Source organism: Crotalus tigris, unplaced genomic scaffold (genome assembly GCF_016545835.1).
Source record: "Crotalus tigris isolate CLP2741 ecotype Arizona unplaced genomic scaffold, ASM1654583v1 scf7180000017551.9496454, whole genome shotgun sequence".
Classification (NCBI taxonomy): Eukaryota; Metazoa; Chordata; class Lepidosauria; order Squamata; family Viperidae; genus Crotalus; species Crotalus tigris.
Genome location: NW_024096469.1, coordinates 1,192,796 through 1,217,836, shown reverse-complemented (window position 1 = coordinate 1,217,836; position 25,041 = coordinate 1,192,796). Strand labels below are relative to the sequence as shown.

The window sequence follows — 25,041 nt, the reverse complement described above, 5'->3', positions numbered from 1 at the left end:
TCATCATCTGCTTTGCTCACTATGAGGTTAATGCAGATCACAATCCTTATATTCTTAGTATATCAAAAAGCACAGAGTCAGGTCTTCTTAGAAAGACGGAAGGAGAAACAGAGAGAGAGAGTGAGAGAGAGGGGGGGGGGGAGAAAGAGAAAGATAAGAAAGCCCCTCTTTGCCAATATAGGAGAAAGGAAGACTACAGGAAGAAAAAGGGTTTGGGGAAAAAAAAGGCTGGAAAGAATTGGGGAGAGAGGGGGAAAGGAGAAATGGTAGAGTGTTGATGGAGTCTCTGTCTCCCCAGATGAAGTATTAGTATGCAGAAAGTGGCAGTGGTGGGCACAGAGAGACTCATAAAATCTTCCAGGCCTAGCTCCAGCTAACAGCAAGCAGAGATGGTTCAAGGTAATTGATATGCTCCATGCGTTACTGGTCTGGGTGGCAGCATCATTTCACACATTCTGTTGGCTAATTACATTACTAAATTACTTTTGAAAGTGCAATATATAGAAAGTATGTGTACGGATATATATATATATGCACAAACATATATATATATAAGATATATATATATATTAAAAAAAACCATAAGCAACATTCATTCCATTAATGCTAGCAGGTTTTAGTGTAAGTCAAACCTTGCAAGCAACCCTATGAGGGCATTTCTTGCCTAAGCCCAGGGGGGGAGATATTACACGTAATAAACTGTACATATCCTTATAATGAATTCGGCCACTGCAAGAAGAATACACGGGGGTTAGTGCAGACGCTACAGGGCAAAATAAACACATACACTGTTATGTAAACACACCACATAGCAGAACTAATGACTAGAGACCTTCAGTCAAGTAATACCATTTCCCTCTGTTTATACAAAGGAGCTGAACTTTCCCATTGGCTGCAGTAGGAAGAAAGGGGCTTCTTAGAGCCATGCGCATCAGTTTTTACTGATGCTTCCCATCAACTTTGTGAGAAGGGAAGGGAGCCAATATATAAATTACAATAGGAATGGGCAATCTGTGGCCCTCCAGATGTTTGCCAGTAGCTTCCATAATCCTTTACTATGGCCATGCAAGCTAGGGCTTATGGAATCTGGACTTTAAGAACAGCTGGAGGGTGACATGTTGGCCCTCTTTGGTTTACATTCGTATAGTAAGCAGCTGAGAAGTAATAGAAGTCTTAGACAATAAGGGGTAATGTAAATGAAATTTATATCAAATCAGAACTTATCAGATTTTTCTGATTCTTGGGTACCAGTTCATTTATCTTTCATGGGACATAATTGTCTTTTCAGAATTCAAAATGAATATGTTAAAATCAATCACTATCGCCCAGAGCTTTTATTTCAATATTTTATTTCTTTTCATTGGTTTCATTAATAAATATAGGGTGACTTGTACTCAGATGGGGAAAACTAGATTTTCAGATAATAAATAATATCTAGATAGTGCTAGGTGGATCTTCTGTTAGGTACCAACTATTACAATTATTACAATGCTAAACATGCCTACTTATAGCACCCTTCTGGCTAGTTCTTCTCCAGCAAACCATAGACAAATTTACAGGAACAATTGCACAATAGAAGGGAAGGCTAGGCCCTGTCAGATAGACATACATACACATACACACAAAGTCACTTTTATAGATTGAAATAATAAGAGTGTGTCATCTATTGCTAACAAAACTACTAGGCATCCTTCCTTGACTGATCAACAGTATGTAGGATCTGTGAGTTTTCAGCAAGATGCAAAACTAGTAGCTCAACAATTTTCTTTGGTTTACATATTATGAAGTGGGCAGAAAATTAAACATAGCCACCAACAGGGACTTAATTCAGACTAATTCTTTGGCTCAAATGTTGCTAGCATGGTTGCCCAGTTGTCCTATGGAAAGACTATAAAGGATTAAAGGAATGGCATGGGTATGTCCCTGGCCACAAAGGGGCATATATCATGTTCATTTGAACATTATGGGTTAAAGTGAAGGTGTGTGTGTGGACTTGACAGAATCCAGCTGCAAAAACCTAAAATTAAAAAAGGAAATGTTAAACAGTGATTAACTCCCACATCTGTTTCTTTCAGTGAGTTATTTATAGTAAGACCCAGAGAAATTAGTCAACAGGAATGGAAATGGGAATGGCAGAAGGGCAGGGCCACAGCTCATGGTGATTGGAGCTCTGCTAGAATGCGTGACTCACAATGGAGCGCATGCAAACAGAGGCAGTAGCTCCACTTCTGTCTCAGTTAATATCTTTCTCTCACAACACAGTAGTTAATGCTGTACCTATCAAGACCTACCATAGTTCAACTCTGCTAAAACAAGCCAAGATAAAATCCTATCCTTCCTTGTGAACAGAATTCTAGTCTTCTGTTCACCTGCTTGCTCTAGTTCAGTGTTTCCCAAACTTGACAATTTTAAGGCATGAGGACTTCAACTCCCAGAATTCCACAGCCAGCAACGCTGGCTGTGGAATTCTGGGAGTTGAAGTCCACATGCCTTAAAATTGTCAAGTTTGGGAAACCCTGCTCTAGTTGGTCTGCCTCAGTCAAAAGCCTCTCCTGCATAAAGGTAATAAAATAATCTTAACTGGACTGACTTTCATTTCTTTACTATTTCTAATTGTAGCTCTCACTTTTCTACTGGAATTGAAATCATAACAGAGAGATATTGGCTTCCTGCCTCTCTGTTCCTATTGAATGTCTCCCTCCCCCTGCTTTGGTTCTCCTTATTAAGAAGTTTATCCCGAATCATGAATCAATCAAACCCACTTCCTTAAACACTTGCTTCAGATGGACAATGGGTCTGGGTTTCACACTGGAAGTGGTAAGATAGATGTGTCCTTACCAGGCCGCAGGGTCATACTCAGCCCACACACGAACATACTCATCCAGGTGGTGGGGCCCCAAAATAGAGGAGTCACGGGTCAGATATTCAAAATTATCCATGATGACAGCCACGAAAAGGTTCAACATCTGCAACATCAAAATTATAGTGAAGAAATATAAAATAACCAGAAATTCCAGAAAAAAGGATGGATTTATTTCTTGCTTCAGACTGAGGCCTGGCAAGAACCTAAAATCCCGCTCAAGCAGCTAATGAGAAGAGATAACAGTACTAAACAATAAGTTTTACACTCTTTCTTACACACAAGGATATTCATTTTTAGATAGATGGATATAAACAGATTTACATAAATGCATACATAAACGCAAGAAAAACAATTCAATAAGGACTGAGTTTGTTTGGTGAATATGGATTGCTGGCAGAATTTTAGGGCAATCATAAGTAGAGCAAATAGAATGAGCTCTCTGGAATCTGGTACAGAATCACTTCCCACTGAAATGTATCACCAAAAATAAGTTCTTAATTTGTACAAAGATATTGGGTTAGATTATATTGCTCCAGATGTTCACAAAGCCTTGCCTATTTGTTCCTGGAATAAAATAAGGAAACAGAAGCAACTAATACCAAGGACATCTTTTAAATTGGGCTTAACAACCATAAAGAGAAACTAGGCAGTTGCCTGGGGTGTAAAAATTCTCTGGATGCTTGTCTCAATTATGTAAATGTTTTAGAAACAGAGTTATTGCTTCAGATGCAAGTAGGCAGTTCAAAAGATTATTGATGTGGCCGGTGTTGTACAATTTGATGCCTTCCAGATTTTTGCACTATTATTAATCCTTAACCAGTGAAGGTAATGGCGGCTGGGAAAGTGTCACTAAAAATAACACCTCCTATTCAGGCACATAATATAACCCATTAGTTGCTCTTTGCGTTCACAAAGCAGAGGAAGTGATTAAATGATAGACATCAGAAATGAAAAAAAAAAAATGAAAATGTGACCATTATCTTAAACACTTAGTTATGTCTTTTAATTGTATATTGATAATTTGAAATGTGATTTTTAAAAACTATTATGAAACATATTGTCAGCAGGCCTACAAACTGTCAAATCATATTGAAATGCTCTCTTAGAAGGATAGTCTACTGACATTTTAACTAGCAATATTTATGGTCTCATATACCCCCAAATACATGCTGCATCCACCCATTGTGTATCCTTTACTCACCAGGAAAGAACACAGGAAAATGAAGGAAACAAAATAGAAGTATGCAAACTCATTGCCACACTGATATCCTTTGAGATCTGCTTTTTCATCACAGAGTTTTCCACTTAGACAAGAGAGCATGATCTCATGCCAAGCCTCACCTGTGGCACTTCTGGGAAAGGGAGATCAAATAAGAACAGATAGTGAGCATTGGAAACTCAGCATAGAGGGAGCAGTCATATCACCATCTGAGGACAAGTGTGAAACTAGTAATCCGAAGTCAGAAACTTGTGGGCTCAGACAGTATTAAATCATTGCTAGAATATAAATATAAACTATGTTAGATTTATATAATATAAACAATGTTAATTAGAAAAATAACTTATTGACTATGATGTATGAATCGTGGTAATAAAATATTTTTTTCTTACACAGAACTGAGTCAGACACTTTTTGTAGAACTAAGAAATCATTTCCATTACATTGTCTATTGAGCTACCAATACAGTGTACAACTAATTTAATTGAAGAAATGGCTACAGCTTTATCTAGCAGAAGAAACTAATTTTTGCATTAGATGAAGGCTTGGTAAGCATAAGGCAGGGGTAGGCAACTTTGGCTCTTTTATGACTCATGGACTTCAACTCCCAGAATTCCTGAGCCAGCCATGCTGGTTCAGGAATTCTGGGAGTTGAAGTCCATGAGTCATAAAAGAGCCAAGGTTGCCTACCTCTGGCATAAGGGCTCTTGGTATCACAGCACTTTAACATGGCTTCCCTAGTGAAGTATAATGGCTGAGCCTCACCTAAAAAGAAGCATCAAAGCTTGAAAGAAAGTGCGAAAATTATTGTGCTCGGTGATGGCAGGCAAGTCATCCTCAGGAATATCCTCATCATGTTTAATGCTAATATTGCCAAAAACCTGAAGAAACAAAGATATACACAGATTAAAAAACTTGCAATTCTCAAATGCAACTGAGGAAAAAAAACCTGAACATTTTGGGAAAAGTAGGCACCATTGTCTTATGGAAAAATAATGGCTGATAAAAGCTTGGCATGCTCCTTCAGCAAGAGTTTGCAATGAGCTGCTATGGCAATTGAACAACCAAGTAATTGTTCCAAGGGAAACACTTTAAGGGTCTGTGCCAGCTGCAATAGAGCCAGAATGGCTTCTTTTACCATTGACTAAAAGCAATAGTGGAGGAATATCTACCTGTCTGAACTCCAGATGTTTCTTAGGGCGCGTTCACTGAGTCAAAGGATAAAAACAGAACTATTTCTCAAGTATAAAGAATGAGGACAACCCTATTCTCTGAATGTTCCCTATGTAGGAAACTCTTGCAGATGATTACTACAGAGGTTCTCTTTCAGTCCTTCCCATCCGTCCTCCCTAATAGAAAAGGGTTGGAACTAGTTCTAAGTCAGGAGCTGTGACAAAAAGATAGTCCAAGGAAACTCTGAAAACATATTAGGCTAAAATTTTTAGGCTAAATGTATAATCAGACTATTTTACACCACAACTTAAACATTGCTTTAAAATGGGAAAGATACTACACTAAGCAACTTCAGACTGTATTAGAATATATGGAGCAAGCACTAACAGGTTGCAAAGGAGATGGTTGTAGCAATAATGTCATTGATTAATAATATCGCAAAATTATGGGTTTGTCAAAAAACAGATCTATGGATTTCTCAAAATCAGATCACGCCAGACAAACCTTATTGCATTCTTTCACAAAGTGACTAAATTAGTGGACCAGCAAAATGCTTGGACATAGTATATTTTCACATAGTATACTTTCTATAGTAAGTTATTTGACAAAGTAGACCACTACCTACTTCTTGGTAAGATAGAAGAATGTGGGATAGGCAGCATCACCACCATACGGATTTACAACTGGCCGCCAAACTGCACTCAACATGTAGTCCTCAATGGAACCACATCTAGACAGAGGGAAGCATACCGTGGGGTACCCCATGGTTCTGTCTTAGGTCCAGTACTCTTCACTATATTCATAAATGATTTAGATGAGGGGATAGAAAGGGAACTCATGAAATTTGCAGACAACATCAAGCTGGGGGGAATAGCCAACACTTCAAAAGTGCTCAAGATCTGGTATTTGAGGGGCTGTTACAGAGAAATGGGGGTCAACTATTTTGCAAAGCAGATAAGGGCAGAACAAGAAGTAATGGAGAGTTATTGAGGAGAGATTCAACATATAATTAAGGAGAAATTTCCTGACAGAATAATTAAACAGTAGAAGTTGTGGACGCTCCATCACTGGAGGTTTTTAAGAAGAGATTAGACAGCCATTCGTCCGAAATAGTATAGGGTCTCCTGCTTGAGCAGGGGATTGGATTAGAACAGGGCTTTTCCACCAGTGGTACACGTACCACCTGTGGTACATTGGCACGTGGCAGGTGGTATGTGGCCCTGCCCAGCCCAGGGTAGTGGGGGAGGGAATGAGCCAAAGTGGCGCAGTGCAGGACTTGCCTTGAGAGAGTCCTCGGGAGCTGCAGGGCTGCTGGGGCGAGGCAAAGGCCCCAGGATCAGCACTTCCAGCACACCCAGAAAAGAAAGGAGGAGGAGAGGGCAGAGACAGGAGAGGCTATAAAAGGAGACAGTTGGGGCAGGAGAGGGAAAGAAAAAGAAAGATGCAGCCTTGGGAGGAGGAGGAAGAGTCAGCTGGAGCTGCACCAAAGGTAAAAGGAGGAGGAGGAGGGGCGAGAGAAGACAAAAAACAGGCCAGGTGTGCACATGGATGGCAGTGACAAACAGGTAAGAAATGCAGCTGAGGAGGGGTTGCGGCATGAGAGTCCCCTTCCTTCCCTCCCTTCCTCCCTCCCTCCCTCCCTCTCTCTCATTGTCCCTTCCTTCCCTCTCTGTCCCTTATTCCCTCCCCCCTCTGTGCCCAGGAAGGGACAAGGGGAGGGAGACAGGCTGCCAGTGTGGTTGGTGGCTGTGCTGCTGGTGGCCATGGCATGCAGAGGCTGAGGCAGAGGAGAGCACATGCGCCTCAGCCTCTGCGTGTGCAGGCAGGTTCCACATGTCGCTAGTTTGCATTGCCTGGCGGCTCCGCGCAGTGAGGAGAATGCGCCGCTACCTGCTGATACCAGGCTAGGGTCTGGGCGGTGTAGTGCAGGTAACGTGGACTCTCATGCCGCTCGCAGCGTCCCCTCCCCAGGAATCCACAGGTGTATGAAAATGGCAAGGCCATTTGCTGGTCTCCTTCAGGGGATGCCTGTTTTTCTCCCTCTCTCATTACAAATATCTTCCCGCCACTCTGCACTTAATGCTGTGCAGCTCTTGTCCAGCAATTTACAGTTGCCTTTCAAGCCATGGCCACCGCCAGCACGGCCACCAGCCGCACGGGCAGCCTGTCCCCCTCCTCTTGTCCCTTCCTGGGCACGGAGGGAGGGAGGGAAGGAAGGGACAAAGAGGGAAGGAAGGAAGGAAGGGACAATGAGAGGGAGGGAAGGAAGGAAGGGACAATGGAAGGGAGGGAGGGAAGAAAGGAAGGGACAAAGAGGGAAGGAAGGAAGGAAGGAAGGAAGGAAGGAAGGGAAGGACAATGAGAGGGAGGGAGAGACAATGGAAGGGAGGGAGGGAAGAAGGAAGGGACGAGGGGAGGAAGCATGAAAGGAAGGAAGGAAGGGACAATGTGAGGGAGGGAAGGAAGGAAAGGACAAAGGGAGGGAAGGAAGGAATGAAGGAAGGAAGGAAGGAAGGGACAATGGGAGGGAGAGAGGGAGGGAAGGAAGGTGCCTATGCCAGTTCCACCCCATCCACCAGAGACCCACAGATCTCCCCATCTCCGCTGGCACCCCACGCACCCTGCAACCTGAGTGATGAGCTCGCCACACCCTCCCAGCCATTGACCTCGCTTGTCAAAAAGATGCAAAAGGTGATCACGTGAACCTGGGACACTGTCATAAGTATGAATCAGTTGCCAAGCATCCGAATGTAAATCACATGACCTGGGGATGCTGCAACAGTCATAAGTGTGAAAAATGGTCATAAGTCACTTTTTCAGTGCCGTTGTAACTTCGAACAGTCACTAAGTGAATTGTTGTAAGTCGAGGACTACCTGTACTTTATAATTTTTTTCCTTTTTTTTTGGGTTATCAAGTTTTTGACACCTTGTTAGGCGACTGGTGGTACTCGGATATTGCCTTATCCTAAAAGTGGTACAACGGATGAAAAGGTTGAAAAGCCCTGGACTAGAAAACCTCCAAGGTCCCTTCCAAATCTGTTATTCTATATTCTGCATTCTTCAGGGTTCTCTAAACTTGCCCAAAGCAGCACAGCCTCCCATTGGGTGAGGTCTCTCAAATTCAAAAGGCCTAAAATAAAACCAATAGAGCTACCAACCCTAAGCCATCACAGTGCTCCTGCAGCAAGCATAACAATATTCTACATGAGATAATGGCTTACCTGCATTCCTATAATGGCGTAGATAAAAAACAGCATTGCAATCAGCAAACACACATATGGAAGGGCCTGATAGAATGAAATAAAAGCATATATTTTCTAAATTTATTTTTTTAAAACAATCACACTAGTTTTACTGGGAAGATGGCACTTTGTTTCTTACAAACTTTAGTCGTTCCTGAAGACTCACTGCTGTTTTTTTTTCAATGCAATAATAATTAACTGTATAACTCTTTTTTTACTAATTCCTGTTGCATACTACTATGACTACAAAGGTTTTGCTGTGACTGCTTTTATGTAAAAACATGAATTCTTAGAAAAATATGCATGAGATATAATTCCACTGACACCATGATGAAAATCATGTTTCAGAGTCACAGTTAATAGCTAGAGATTGAACAGAAATGAAAGAGGCTGAGTGGTAAAGATGCCAGGCCTGAGTCATTAGCTTTTACATTTTTGTATTTTTACTTTCTGTCCCAAACACTTTCAATTAGCAATTCAGTACCTTTGATCATTACCTTAAACGATTGGACAAAGGTCCAGAGCAGGATGCGGATGGTATAGCCCTGTCGGAGCAGCTTAATGAGACGGGCAGCTCGAAACAGCCTAAGGAAACTCAGGTTGATGAAGTTGTTCTGGGGAGATGAAGGAAAAAATATACAGGCAAGATCAGAATGGGGTGCAGAAACTTAAGATCCAGGAACTGGTTAAGAAAACAAATTCAAACCAACACTGCACCGGTTAATAAAATTAAGAAGGGTAATTAAATAGCAAAGAAAGGAAGAGAGTAATCCATAAGTTAGTTGTTAACATTATGATTGGTTCTGATTGGGTACTTTTATTGTTTTAAATCTTATTTTACCAGATTTTTTTTTATTTTTTAGCAACTAAAGGTGCGTGGACTGAAGTGAAATATAAAGGAAAGGAATAGAAAAAACCTCCAACCCCCAAATAATCTAACTGGAAAATCAGTGATAACTCATCAATATAAGTATGCATCTTGTTAAATTAGCCATACCCATTGACTGGCTTTAACCCTGACGATGTCGGAAGTTTCCGATGAAAGCTTGGTTTTTATTAAAATTTCTCCTATTTAGATTTTCCTGGTGATCGTAATTGATTTATTTTGTGATATGGATGTACCCAGGAGTTGTATTTTTATTGATATATACATACATACACACACACATACACACACACACACATATATATATACACACACACACAAGTAGGTAGAATTTTACTATGTGGCTTCAAGTTACACGTGTTTAGAATATATAAAGCTGGAAAAAAACAAAAGCAAGACAAATGTCCTGAGAAAGAGAGAGAAAAAGAGAAAGAAAGGGATGACTGGAAAACTGCAATTAAATATATAATGCTCTGGATGTAAAATGTCTCTGTTAGCCAATGAAGAAGTAGGTACTAGCAAGTAATCTGCAGCTAAATGTTTTTTGTTTTTTGTTTGCTTCTGGCCAAGTAGAAAAAAGAATATGCAGTTTTGGATTTACCAGGATGCATTTTTACCTGTTTTACTTGACACAGAGCCATTGAGAGTTGTAAATATTCAAAGAATATGAAGGTTAAGTTCAAGGACCTATGTTTTAGATCCACTAGAGATGGTTAAGTATATTTGAATCACATCTTTAGTTGCTGTACCATGGACCCTTGATGGCTCACAAATTAATTATACGGGAACTAGTTATGCTGCATTAGATACAAAGAAATATTATATAATGTAGTTTCAGTGATTATGATCATGGTTGACAACCCTGCTGATTCTAGTAAATCAAAAGACTTCTATGATGTCGCTTCAGGATGTGATATTGTTGTATGAACCTCTGTGTTTCTATGAAATATACATCACAAGACTAAACGTAGCTTTATAACAGGTGTTTCAAAGCCCATTATTACACAAACAAACTTTTAATAAAACTGTACACAAAAAAAACAACACTCAGACACTACATATGCCAAGAAGTGATGCGGATGTTCAATATATATCTGATTTTGACTTCAAACAAAGATAAAAGAGTTGCCATGCAAGTTACACGGTAGACATTATAAGACATCTAGTATTTCAGCTGAAAATCTCTATGTAGGTAAGCTTTACTATTTCTCAAGAATCTACTTGCTACATATTGTGTCTCTGTGTAATTTTCAAGAAGCAATAAGTTCTACCATCAACTCATTAGTAATAGGATTTTTGCAGTTATGCAAGATGTAAGAATAGTGGCTGTATGACAATATATAAAGGGAGTCACACTGAAATATTAAAACTGCCAGACCAGCATAAATTGGCCTTTATGCAAAGGGAATGAGAGACAGGCAGAGTAAGTGACATGCATGTTTATTGAGGAAAAGTGAAGTTCACTCTGCTCATGAACCTTAAGAGTTTCCAGGTTATATGACAGCTATAGTTACTATTTAATAAGAACAGTACAATGGACGGCACACTCATTCCTTCTAACACTCCCACGGCTAGTTTTACTCTCTCACACAAACATACACACATTTTTCCTAATCTCCAAGTTAATACTGCCAAAATCTGATTTTATACACATTGAAGCTATGGTAGGATAATGTCAGCTTAAGGGGCAAGTACTGCATTTAAAACAACAGAGCTCATGACTTAAGACTTTCTCATTATTGGGTGGAGACATGAGAAGAGTGGGGCCATGAGCTATAATTTAAAAAAATATTTTTAGAAAGCAACCGACATGCAGACAACAACAGACAAACCAAATCGTAAACCACATCTGAATATTAGTATCTTAAATTATTTTTTCACTAAAGGAATAATTATAATAATTTTAGTTACACTTCCATTAAATTACAAGAGTGTTCACTAGAAAATTAATTCAATCAATTTTTAGTTTAAAATAAATTGGCTGGGCACTTAAGCAAACTTTCTTGAATTCCTCAGAATATCTGCTTCTTTTAGTGAAATCTACCTGGAAGCTCATATTCTATCTTCTCCCCTAAAATAGATTCTGAAGCTTAAACGACACTTCATCTGATTCTGGAATTGTGGAGTTTGCATTTCTTGGACTTTGATACATTAAGTGCAGCAAGAATATTTCAAATTGCAATTACTAAGCCCTGCAAGGTATGTAGGGGTTTATATTAGATTTATAAACTGCTTCACTCCAGTCCAGAAGGTCTCAGCAGGACACAAACTGATGATTTTACTTCTAAATACTGCATTAAGGCATCTTTGTTCATGGGCTTCATGACTACTATTATTTTTCTCAGATATTAGAGTTAACACATCATCTAAAAACAATATTTAAAGCCATCCAGAGGATTTGATTGGAGCAGCAAATAAATCTGATAAACAAATAAACAAGGAATTTGTACTTAGACTTTGTTTTGGCATAAAGCAGACTTGTTAACATTCCTATCTTTTCCAGAGAAGAACAACCCACTCTCCAAATTTGATTTATCTAAATACTTATTCGTAAGGATAGGCATTTTTAATACTTTTATCATAGTGTAAGTTTTTAATTGGTCACTATCTACTTCATCCTAAGTGTGAAAGGCAATTCTAAAAAGCAAGCACATGTACACAGAAGGAATACATATATATTAGGGATCTTCCTGTCACCAACCGGAGGAAATGCTGTTTGATGTCTGGAAAAGCAAAGATGACCTATATGATAATACAGCTGCACAAATTTGAAAGGAAATAAAGGCAACAAGAATATCCCCCCAATTGATCAGTGCGCTGACAATGGCAAAGTCTCCCCTCTGAGAACCTCTGGATGATAAAAGATAGTGGGAAGCCATCCCAGCTCCTTAGCAAATTGCCTGGTCACTTCTCAGGAGATAGAATTAGGTAATAATTTATCAAAGCTTTAAAGGAAATGTTGCAAAAATTAATTTTGCAGCATTTCCTTTGGAACCTAAGCTGAGCTAACAGTTAGGTGGCTCAAATTACCCAATCACCACAGTTCTACCAAAATGTCTTACTTGTTTTGATCAGCTAGGATAAATAAAAATCATTGTCCTTGTGGATGACCATGGTACAAACCAGAGGGGAAACATTTCTGGGAGTTCTTTCAAAAGATCAGAAAGACAGAACACAGTACACCTCTGAGTTAGCTGACTGGGACAAGATTTGGCAATACTCTTTAGTTCCAGACATACAGTACACAGGCTTTATATGATGGTACTATAAACTACTCTCTCTTTAACCATATGGCCAGTAGTCTATATCATAATGTTTTACTCAATAGCCTTTATGTAATGGCTTAGGCATGGCTCAGATACTTGGCTTGGTTTGTCACCAGTATGTGGATGATAGCTAGCTATATTTGATAGTTATACTGTCAGCTGGAATCTAAGCCGACTTTGAAAAATGCAAGACAAGGTGTCCTTTAATAAGGTGACCAACCGTCCTCCTTTAGGGAGGGCAGTCCTCCTTTTGTAAGTTCTGTCCTCCCTCAAAAAGTGTCCTCCTACATGTCCTCCTTTTTGATAGTTGAAAACTAATCTGGAGAGCTTTTTTTCCCCTCATAGAACGCTTAGAATGGCGTTCCGGCACCATTTTTTGATGGTTTTTTTTTTCAATTTTTGCATGTGCTGTGGTACTCCCACTATTGGCTTTTGAAAGCCAATAGGAATTGCTGCTGAGTGTGCCAAAACACCCAGTCGGCAAACTTTGCACATGCAAGTTGTCTGTATTATTGTTGCAAGGAATAAAATGTTTCTTTTATTTACGATATTTTTTTCTTCAATTTATTTGTGTCCTCCTTTTCATTGTAAAAAGGTTGGTCACCTTACCTTGAAGCTATGGGTATGGTGGGAGAAAATGCCAGATTAAAGCTGCCAAGAGCATAGAAAGAAAATGTACTTTTATATCCACAGGTTCTGTATCCTAGTATGCAATAGATTCTAAACTAATCATTCCACATTTAGTATCTGCCAATTTTAAGTCAGGGATTGTTACAATGAGGGTCAATGCTTCTACAACCAGTTTTCCTCCTGCATGGTTGAGAGGCAGTAGAGGATTTTGATGCTTTCCACACATATTACTAATATTCAATTTGGAATATTTGTTTCATTGTTTAATATAGCTTATTAAAATTTGTATTTTATAAGCTGCTTTTGAAAATATTTTGGAAACTGTGTCCAACACAAAATATCGCAGCTAGATTGTTATTCAGAACTTTGGTACAAACTGTCCTTTTATTGCTCTTTATTCTCTTCAGAATCTCTGTTTCTGATCACAAATCAGGGGCCTGGCAACATGAGAAGGTTCCCCCAGACACCTAACTTGAGATTTCATGAACAACTATCAGATTGTAAGCAAATTAATTTACTAGGATATTTTCCTTAAATGTAGGAGATATACCTGCAGAACTTTCAAGTCCATGTAACAAAATAACCAGCTGTGATTAATATGCATCCTGACCTATTGGTTTGGATAGCATTCCATATTCCAGCTCAGTCAGAAGAAATGCCTTGGCCGGCTTTAAACCAAGAAAATATATGAGCCTGCCTATTTGGTGAAAATATCAGTTTCTAAATATACTATTGTCATTTCAATTGGTGGCAATACAAGATACACCTTAACAGAGGTGAACATGCTTTGGAATTTCTTTTGTTAGGAAATCATTGGGCTCTAATTTGTTGTTTAGTATTATATAAAATTATATTATATAAAATATTAGTATTTATCAACCTCAGTATTTTTTAATATTTAATTTTGATACTTTAAAATATGCTGCTTTGAAAGCCCTTTTGACCAGAAATGAACAATAAATAAATATTATTTTCCAGTATAGTTACATTCACTATTATGACTTTAGGCTGAGTAGTGTGCGCTGTAATAAAGGAAATTTGTTTGAATTTTACTTTGTAAAAATCAGCTAAATTTCTAGAAAGGTCAAAGTGTCATCAAAATCTGAAGACAATCGATGTTAACTTTTTCATTAGCTTTCAATATAAGATAATTATGCTGTCAACGCTGCTAACATTGGATGTTCTTGCTTTGACAACAGATGGAAATGCAGCCATTTTACTCTCTTGCTTTTAGAGTTAGTTGATGCTGGGAGGGGGAATGTGGATGAGAGTCCAGTTAGTCATAACAATAATAACTCAGCCATGGGAATCCAAGTTATTACGCCCAGAGTTGATAAAGAGCTGGGGAGAAAGCCCGCACTTCAAGCTAATTGGGGAATATGATTCATGACTGTTATTGGAGGAGGGAATTGTGCTTTGTTACTTTGTGCTCAGGGGAGGGGAATTCAGTTATTGGCTTTATGTAGTGCTGATACTTTGTTTTTCGAATAAAAGATTCTTTAAGGTAAACAATGCCTCAAAGTTCTTTTGAAGAGTTTCATCTGTCGGAACCATGACACCAAGGCAAAAACTACAATTTTTATCTAACTTTCTTGGGGTCCCAAGCCCCAGTCGCTATCCGTAGAATTGAGGGATAGGCCGACAAGATTTGGGGAAGATTTCAACACGGAGAAAGAAAGAGCGCCTGAAACCAGCACCCCGCCGGCGGCTGTTACCCCAGAGGGGGGAGCGCAAGCTAGCGCGCTGGTGGAGAAGGAACTTTTTCAGGCCTCTCAGTTGGGGGCAAGGCCCAAGCCGCAAGGACAGCTGATCTGGTTGTTGGAATGGGCCTTATCCAGTAGAGACTCCAGACACCTCGAGACAGCCTTGCCACAATCAAGTGCTTCGAAGGCGGACGAGGTTGAGCTCCAAAGAGGGGATTTCCGCATGTTGCGTTCCCCAGACTGGTGGAGAGCCACAAAATCAACTAACCCTGAAGACTTGGGTGAGTGGAAGTAGCTGTCCGCAGCCCGTAGCCAATCAGTGGAGAAGTTGGTGGAAAGATTTGAGGAGCTAGAGATGAAAAGTGGAGAGCAGCCTTCCCATTCCCCATATGCGAGCGATCACAATAATTGGCAAGGCAGCCACCAACTCCTGCAAAGGGGAACCCCCAGTCCCACCTGTGCAGATCAGGCAGCCTCCCCATCCTCGAAGCCACCCACCATGGCCTCCAGCCCTGCGGGGAGAGACAACTCCAGTCATGGCCCCTCCAAAAGCCCAGATTGCTGCTGACGAGATAAGAGACTGAGCTGTCACCAGGACAGCCAAACCTCAGATCGATGTGCTTACTGGCCACCCAGCCTGGGTCCCATACAGCAATGGGGGATGTCGCAGCCTCCACAGGAGGGAGGCCAGCAATCGCTGGTGGTGCAGCAGCCAATCCGGGGGTGGTTGCAGCCTCTGTTTGTGCAGTAGCAGATGGGGGCCTTGCAACAACTGGGGGTGATGCAGCCACCAGGGGGTCAGCAACCGCTGGGAATATAGCAGCAGCAGTGGAGCTGGGCGCTGCCTCCGAACATGCAGCAACCGCTGAGAGGCCCACAACTGATGGGGATCCAGCAACAACCACCCCCAGAGCCACAGAGGGCATACAGCCACTAGGGATACTGCAACCCTCCGCAGGCCAGCAGCAGTGGGGATGGCAGCAGCCCCTCCCCATGCATCAACCACTGGGAGTCCTGCAGCAATGGGGGTACCAGTTGGGGTTGTACAGCAACTGAGGACGCCACATCTGCCAGCAATGCAGCAACAGCCGTGGGGGTGGCAACAGCCCCTGGGTGTGCAACAACCGCTGGGAGGCTTACAGCAACTAGGAATGCAGCAGGTGCCATGGGGGGGGGCAACAACTGTCGGGTGCAACATCCACAGTGAGGAGGCCAGCAACCACTGATGGCGCCACCTCTTAGAGCAACCTTTGATGGGGACCCAGAGAACCTGATCATTTTCCTCAACCAAGTGCACTCTCACTTGAACCGCTGTGCCTATTTCTATCCGAATCCAACCGCTATGGTAGACATGGTTGCATCCAGCTTGGAAGGGGAAGCATCCGAATGGCTGAACAATTTATATAATGAGCAAGCACCTGAGTTGGAGGACCCCCATCTATTCCTCTTAGGACTGAGAGCAAGGTTCAAGGACCCATCCATTGCCCTCAAAGCGGAGGAACAAGTCCACAAAATACAACAAGCTGGCAAGCCTGCACTAGAATACGTACGAGAGTTTCACAAGATAGCCATCTGAATAGAGAGGTCGTTCGAGCAATCCCTAGTCCATCAGTTCAAGGAGGGACCAGACGACCACATCTCCCAGGCCTGTATCTATTGAGCAGTCCCTGATCAGCTGCAAGAATGGTACCAGGCAGCAGTAAGACTAGATGTTCAACTCACTCGCTATAAGAAGCCACTCCCACAAGAAGCTGAGTTGAGGCCAAATCAACCCAAATGACAGCCACCCCCCAAAAGCTTCCAACCGCTGCAGCTATTGAAAATCCCAGGCCACCTGTGGGCCCACCGATTAAGTGTTTCAGATGTGGACAACAGGGACATTGAGCAGCGAATTTCCCAGTCCCTTACCCTCAGCAGCAGAATAGACCAGGACCACCAGCAAGAAAAAAACCAGCCCAGCTGCCGACAAAAGAGAAACCCAACTGGATCACGCAGGAACCCGTTGCCCAAGTCACGTCTCCCATGCAGGAGGGTGCCGAGACCCAAGCCGGACTGCCACTGCTCTACCCTCCTACGACAGTTATGATGAAGGAGAGAATGACCCAATGGTGAGTTGACACCTCCTACCTTTCTCACTATCTGCCAAACTCATAATCCCTAAAACAGGGGCACAGGTAGATTGAAAAGTACTAGTCAACTCTGGATTCTCCTGGTGCATTATTAGCTTGTTACTTGCCCTGAAAATGAGCATATGAGCAAGGCTGCTCTCCAAATCCGTGAGGTTTGAGCAAGCCGATGGCTCCCTAATGGGAGGAACTTTAGTCATGCAATTGATTGAACCCCTATGCTCAGAAATAGGTGAGCACTGGGAGTTCATTCATTTCATGGTGGCTCTGAAAATGACTGAGGCTGTGATCCTAGGACTGGCCTGATTGGACAAATGGAAGCCGTTTATCTGGTGGGAGAAGGGAATGACCCAAGCCCCCTCTTAACTTGATGGATGTTACAGGAGAACCTAGCCTACCCAATGAGCTAGGACACATGGCTGCCTGTCTCAACTAGGTGAGCCACTCATCCCCAGTGAATACTGGGACCTAGCGGAGGCATTTAGTGAGAAAGAATGCGACACCCTGCCTCCCCACCGACCCAATGATTGCTCTATCAAACTTTTACCAGGAGCCAAACTCCCACGATCAAGAATGTAAGCTATGTCCCCTCTTGAGATGGAGGAGATGTAGCAATATGTGGACAAAAACCTAGCAAGGGGATTTATCGAACGGGCCAAGTCTGCATTGGGAGCCCCAGTGTTATTTAAAGAAAAAAAATTGGTCACTTCATTTCTGTGTGGGTTATAAAGGTCTGAATGTGGTGAGTGTGGAAAATAAATACCCCCTCCTCCTCCTGAAGGACTTACTAACCCACCTGGCAAAGGGGAGTTTCTTCACTAAGTTGGACCTGAGAGAGGCATATTACCGGGTGAGGATAAAGAAGGGGGATGAATGGAAGACTGCTTTTAACTGTCCCATGAGTAGCTATCAATTCAAAGTCGTGCCATTTGGACTACAGGGGGCTCCAGCTATCTTCATGCAACTGATTAATCAGGTCCTACATGATCATTTATACAATGGAGTTGTGGTGTATCTTGATGTCATCCTGATATACACCACAAATATGACTGACCACATAAAACTAGTGAGAGAAGTGTTAAAGAAGCTGTTGAAGGCCAAACTTTATTTCAAACTATTAAAGTGTGAGTTTCACCAGACCCAACTAGATTATCTTGGCTACAGAATTTCTAGCGAGGGCATTGAAATGGATCTGACTGAAGTGAAAGCCGTGATTGAGTGGCAGCCCTCAAAGTCTCGCAAAGAGCTCCAGAGCTTCCTAGGATTCACCAACCTCTACCGTCAATTCATCCTCTCCTTTGCCGAAATTGCCCTACCTCTTACGGAATTACTAAAAACAGGTAAAGAGGGAGGAAAGCCGCATCTGAGCCAACCACTAGCATGGACTATGAGTTGCCAGACCACTTTTGAGAGCTTAAAAAGACTATTTGCAGTCAAATCGGTCTTAAAGCATCCCTGTCCAGGGAAGCCCTTTGTAATTCAAGCCGATGCCAGCAACGTGGCCATCGGAGCTGTGCTACTGCAAAAGAACCAAAGTGGGACCCTACAACCCTGCGCCTTGAAAAAATTCACTGAGTGCGAGAGGAAGTGGGCTGTATGGGAAAAGGAGTCCTTTGTGATCTGCTGGGCTCTACTAAACTGGAGACACTATCTAAAAGGGAGCAAAGTGCCTTTCGAGGTATGGACTGATCACAAAAACCTAGAGGCACTGAAAACTCCCTGCAAATTGTCCCTGAAACAAGTACGATGGGCGCAGTACTAACCATTTTAATTTCACCCTAAGGTACATATTAGGAGGAAAGAACTTCTTAGCTGATGTTTTATCTAGATTGCCCCAATACAAAAGCCAGTATGAAGAGGTTAATGAGGCAATTCTCTCCAATCCACAAACTGCCTCTCAACTCACGCTGCATAGAGTCCCACCTTTAAGAGCCCCAAACCCTGATGACCCTGGGGCCAAGAAAGTAAAGCGAGAACTCTTCACCGACCAATGGTTCAAGGACAGTCAAACCTCCCTAATATGCAGGGATGGTTTACCTTACAAGGGGGGAAAGCTATACTTACCAGAGACCCTCCGCCTTAACACTCTCCGGCACAGCCATGATGTAAAACAGGCTGGGCACTTTGGATATTTGAAAACTCTACACCTCATCCGCCAGCAATTTTGGTGGCTGGGATTGAAACGGGACATGAAAAACTATGTCCAGAGTTGTGCTGCATGTGCCACCATGAAAAAAATTCTGGGAAACCCCCTGGTGGCGCAACCGGTGGCGGACCCTTCCCAACCATGGGAAGAAATTGCTATGGATTTTATAGTAGATCTACCTGAAAGTAGGGGAAATACAGTCATCTGGACTGCGATAGATCTGTTTTCAAAGCAGGCTCACTTTATTGCCTGCAAAGGACTCCCATATGCCCAGTGACTAACCAAGATGTTCCTGAAACACATCTACAGACTACATGGTGCACCTAAAAGGAATAATCTCTGATGGGGGGGTGCAGCTATGTTTTGGAGGAGTTTTCTCAAACTAATTGGCTCATCTCAAGGACTATCATCGGCCTTTCACCCATCTACCAATGGGGCGGCTGAATCTGCAACTCAGTGGTGGAGCAATATCTCCGATGCTATGTGGATTATCAACAAATGGCTTACAATAACACTATTTACAGCAACACTGGCTTCATGCCATTTAAAGTGGCCACAGGAAAGGAATTCAGCCCAATACCCAAATATCCCAAGGACCCTCCACTTCCCAGACTCTTGATCAAGGGGTGAGGGGGTGGGAGGAGGTCTGGAAAACCACGAAAACTGCTTTGAAAAAGGCTTCCAAGACATACAAAAAACAGGCAAATAGGAAAAGGGCTCCTCAAAGGACATTTCAAGTTGGGGAAAAGGGTTATCTGTCGACTAAATATTTATGGCTCGAGTTACCAAATAAGAAGTTAGGACCTAAGTACTTAGGACCCTTCCCCATTGTAAAGATCATTAACCCGGTCACACTGGAATTAAAACTTCCCAGGCTCTTAGGAAATGTTCACCCTGTTTTCCATTGTAGCCTGTTGAAACCTTTTCAGGATTCCATCTTAAGACCTCCCCCTAAGAAGGCATCTGGACCTCTCGTAGTGGCAGGACAGACTCACTATGAAGTAAAGTGTATTCTTTTTTTTTTAGTTTTTAAAATTTACTTTATTGGGAGAATTTGAATTTAAATGCATTCAAATAACTAAATATTTTATTATGTTACTTTTTGAAAACAGAATAAGATAGCATAACCTTTTTCAAGCGTATTCTTGATTCAAGAATTTTTAAAGGGAAATTGCAGTATTTAGTGCAATGAAAGGAATATCCGTTGTCTGAGGCCACCTGGGTGAAATCTAGTGATGTGAAAGCTGATAGATTCCTTAAAAGATTCTTTAAGAAACATCCTAACAAACCAAAAGGCAATCCCTAACCTGTGCTTTTGTTTGTATTACAGGATTTGTCTTTTTTGTAAGGGCCGGATGTCAACGCTGCAAAATCAGATGTTCTTGCTTTGACAACAGATGGGAATGCAACCATTTTATTCTTTTGCTTTTAGAGTTAGTTGATGCTGGGAGGGGAAATGTGGATGAGAGTCCAGTTAGTCATAACAATAATAACACAGCCATAGGAATCCAAGGTTATTGCACCTGGAATTGATAAAGATTTGGTGAGCTGAAGAGCTGGAGAGAAAGCCCGTGCTTCAAGCTAATTGGGGGATGTGATTTATGACTGTTATTGGAGGAGGGAATTGTGCTTTGTTACTTTGTGCTCAGGGGAGGGGAATTCAATTTTTGGCTTTAACTATGTAGTGCCGATACTTTGTTTCTCAAATAAAATATTCTTTAAGGTAAACAATGCCTCAAAGTTCTTTTGAAGAATTTCATCTGTCAGAACCGTAACATGTGCTTTAATTAAATCTAAGAAGTATTATTGTATATAAATCACATTCTAATGTAAAGTTTCATATTATTCCAGTAAATGTCTATGGAGAAACATTTTGCTTCTCATCCAAGAAGCTTCTTTAGAGGTGGAGAAGCTTCTTAGATGAGAAGCGAAACATCTTCAAAGAAAAACAAGAAAGTCCAGTTAACTCATGAAAAATGCAGTTTTGGGATATTATTCCAGTACTAACTCTAAGAGAAAATGCATTTTACAAAATGTTATTAAAAGTTAGAGAAATACATTTTTATAAGCTTATTATTCCTTTGGGGTTTGATTTGGCTTTGATAACCTTTTCAAGACCAGCAACCATTTCTGCAATTTCTTAGAGTGTTCTGAATTCATAGATTAACTAAAGCAGTACTTCCATCTGTAATCTCTTCCTTCTTTTGCAGAGTGTGTTTAAATAACCCTTTCAATGCTAAAGAAACGAATCATATCAAACTGCAAAATCTAGATGACATTTTTAAAAAATTAAAAATACTATTGTTCCTATTAGTGTAGCTGTTTCTTCACCCCTGCTAATCTGGGCAAATTCATTATTTATAGAATAACAAACAAAATAAAACCCACCAAACCATACTATAAATTCTCAGGTACGTGTATGCTTTCACACACACAGTTTGATGAAAGGGAAGTCGTCAACCACATACGCACAAAGTTTTCAATTTGTCATTGTATTTTCCTAATCCTGAGCCTCATCTTCGTTGTGCTCTATATTTTGTAAAAGGTATTCATAACCTGATTCCTTAGTTTCTCTGCAGACAATATGAATATGATGCTGATTACTAGGCTAGCCCATGTTGGAAGTCTGCATTTTAATGCATTTTAATCCTTGAAAAGCAAGGTCAGTCTGATCATTCTAAAACCGTGACTAGTCCAGGGCTTTGTTACACTGTATCAACTTTCTCCAGCCTGGTACCCTACAGTGTGTAGGAATTCACATAATCCCCCCATATGATAGTAGAATATGTCCTGGATTTGGGGAAGGCAATGATGTACCATCTCAAAATTTATAATCAGATATCCCTCCTTGCCCATTTCTTGTAAACACACAGAAAAAGATCTGTTATTGATTCTTCAAGCCTCTTTTTCTTCACTTCAAAACTATTAAGAGAAGTTGCTTGATTGTGAAACAGCATGGGGAAGAAATTGTGAGGGAGAAGTTCCATCTTGATTGAAATAATAACACTGCCTATCTCAGGAAAAGAAAGGCTATGAATACTTTCCCCTTTTCTTTCCATGGGGTGAACAGGGAAAGGGCTGGAGATTGAATAGGGAAATGAGAAAGCTTCTTACTTCTACTGCTGATTTGAAAGAAACAGTTATAGGGAGATCTGGATATCTGTAACTCTACACCTTGGATTAATTGAATGACCCAGCCACATTTGACATATGTATCTGATAAAGCAATACAAAAACAGCCTATTAATAAAGGTTGCATTAATCAGCTTCATCTATTGAGTATTTTGCATTCCTAGGAAATTTAACTTGTAGCACTACACTAATGGTTCTGTTCTGTTAGGATGTCCTATCTGACAGACTTAAATGCTAATTGCTCCTTGATATGTATATATATCTTTTGGAAAGTGCAAATTAATCCTAACCCTAATCTGCTCTTTGATTTCAGTTGATGGCAAATTGGAAACTAAAAGGACTTAACAATTAATAATAATCACATTAAAGAGTCAGATTAAGATTGGTATAAGCACCTTTCTAGAGGGACATTGGCATTGAAACTGTCTCGTTTGAGCTCTTCTGATTTTCTGCCAAAATAAAGGCCTTTAATAAAATTAGTACTCCTAAAGTTCAAAAATATTTGGACCTACTTACATATTAACCTTTTAGTGAAGAACTAAAAACGTGAAACTGATTGTTGACATCTTAAATTTGTTTGTGGGGGAGAGGGAAAACTATTAACAGGTGAATAAATAAGTCCTGCAAGATTATCCTTTATTACTCCTATTTGGATTTTCTAATTTCTCTCCTGTTATGATCTCAGTTTAATATGGTGAATCTCTTGTCTGTCAATTTTGATTTCCCACTCCTTTCAGAAACGCCTCCCTCCCCCATAACGTCATGCTCACCAGTTTTGAACTTACCCCAAACTCTGTCACTAAGATGTCTGTGATGCTACCCAGAACTGTGACAAAATCAAAGATATTCCAGGCATCACGGAAATAATTCTATAAAGAAAGAACAAAACAAAGGACGAAAAGGAACAGCCACACAGCAGCGAACAAGTGACAACATTTAGTCACGACGGAAGCAACAATAACAAGAACAGAGGAATTCCCACTCTAGCTACCCTCTCCCCTAACAAGCTCTGGATTATCTTTTTAGTATACTCCAGTTCTTACTATTCAAATTACAAAGGAACTTTCATTAGCAAGGATTCTTTGTTTACATCATCCCTTTTTTTTTTTTTTTTTACTGAAATTGTGGTAGTAAGGCATTCGTCACATACCCAGGTCAGTGCAAGCACCAGTGTTCACATTCTCAGAAACCTATGATATCCACCTATCGGTCATAAATTTGAATGCAACATATGAGAGTAGGGAAATGCTTGCTTACAAGATGTACTGGGTGAGCACCTGAGGCAACCCAGTGAAGCTAAAATACATATGCCTGTCTTGCAAGCAACCAGCAACTATATACAACTTTCCTTAACTCCACTACATTTATCTGTAGGACAGTCACATGAACATCTATAAAATAAATACAACACATATGAGCTTAATAATATGATTGCACCTGGGCAGCATTCCATTAATGAATTACAGTACTCTAAAGAAAAAAAGCTAAAGGTTTCTAAAGTTTGACTAAATAATGGCAGAGCTGTTGACAAGTATAATTTAGCTCTTGAGAAAAGCAAATAGAAAAGATGTTTGGATGAGTAAGATCTTAAACCAAGTATTTTTACTGGGGAGAATAACCTCAATAGAGATATAAAACAGAGCAGTGAGCAGTAGGAAAGCCATTTTCTAATCATCAAAAATGTAATATTGTTAATTATCATTGCTTCAGATACTATTTATTTAGAAGCATCTCTTGCCTGAAGAGTTGGCAATCAAGAAGATAAAGAGTGGGGAAGGATTAAAGATTCAGAGTTATCACACATTGACCCTTATGCAGCAAGGAATACTTTGTGCCCTGACAGTCTAAAGCATGTATTTTTGTTTGTTTAAAGGTAGGTTGGTCTTGTGGAGTCACATTTGTCTTATGCAATTCTCACATATTGATTGTAACAATTATCCTTCTTATAAACTTATAGTGGTTTTTATTATCCTTTTAAATGCCCACAGACACTAATTAAATTTTTGGTTCAAGATTTGTCTGGGTATGTATTTTTCCAATTGAGAACCAAGATCTTTACCATGGACTCAACATTGAAAACACGTACTACTTTTTTTCGATTGTGCTCAAGTGGAAGGATCAACTCCTTCATCAAGAATAGGCTAACAAACAACTAATATTTGCACAGAATGTTTTCAGTTTTCAGGTGACTATTATTTCTGAGGAGCTGTCTAGAAATCAGTAATAATTATCTTTGAGATATGGAGCTACTTCTGACAAATCTTATATTACAGCTGATAATTTTAAATATATTTTTATTTTAAATTAAAAGTATTAATTTGTAATTAAAAGTTTAAAAGCTAGAATATTAACTTGGATATATGAAATGTATATAATTAGTTCTACAGCAAGGAAAGCCAGTCACTAGTCTGTTTTTCTATACTCCTAGTAAATTACAGATTATTCCAATGACCTTCAGTGGCCAATTCCTGACGTTCTTGTAGCATTATATAGAACAGCGGTTCTCAACCTTTGGGTCGCGACCCCATTTGGGGTCGAACGACCATTTTACGGGGGTCGCCAAACAACGTGATCCGCCATTTTCTCCCCCGGGGCGCTGCCGCGCAAGCGCACCACGCATGGGGGCACCGCCGCGCATGCACGCCGCGCATGGGG

At 40.7% G+C, this 25,041-nt stretch overlaps 1 protein-coding gene and 1 long non-coding RNA gene across 13 annotated transcripts in view; one reads left to right on the top strand and one right to left on the bottom strand.

Annotated features, from left to right (window-relative positions):
* LOC120307797 overlaps positions 1–20,662 on the top strand; it is an 85,753-nt gene extending 65,091 nt beyond the window's left edge. The window contains exons 4-6 of the long non-coding RNA XR_005556658.1: positions 11,464–11,582; positions 13,687–13,779; positions 20,585–20,662. This is a non-coding gene — a long non-coding RNA (uncharacterized LOC120307797). The remainder of the gene's footprint in view (positions 1–11,463; positions 11,583–13,686; positions 13,780–20,584) is intronic.
* CACNA1A (calcium voltage-gated channel subunit alpha1 A) overlaps positions 1–25,041 on the bottom strand; it is a 328,550-nt gene that overhangs the window by 65,277 nt on the left and 238,232 nt on the right. For 6 of the 12 annotated variants that reach the window (XM_039342836.1, XM_039342879.1, XM_039342861.1 and 3 more), the window contains 7 exons: positions 23,172–23,255; positions 8,995–9,111; positions 8,477–8,542; positions 4,848–4,963; positions 4,065–4,215; positions 2,839–2,966; positions 633–729 (listed from right to left, as the gene is read on the bottom strand). In XM_039342836.1, coding sequence (XP_039198770.1) covers positions 633–729; positions 2,839–2,966; positions 4,065–4,215; positions 4,848–4,963; positions 8,477–8,542; positions 8,995–9,111; positions 23,172–23,255 — 759 coding nt within the window. The remainder of the gene's footprint in view (positions 1–632; positions 730–2,838; positions 2,967–4,064; positions 4,216–4,847; positions 4,964–8,476; positions 8,543–8,994; positions 9,112–23,171; positions 23,256–25,041) is intronic. The other 6 variants (XM_039342845.1, XM_039342888.1, XM_039342870.1 and 3 more) reach the window with 3 other exon arrangements.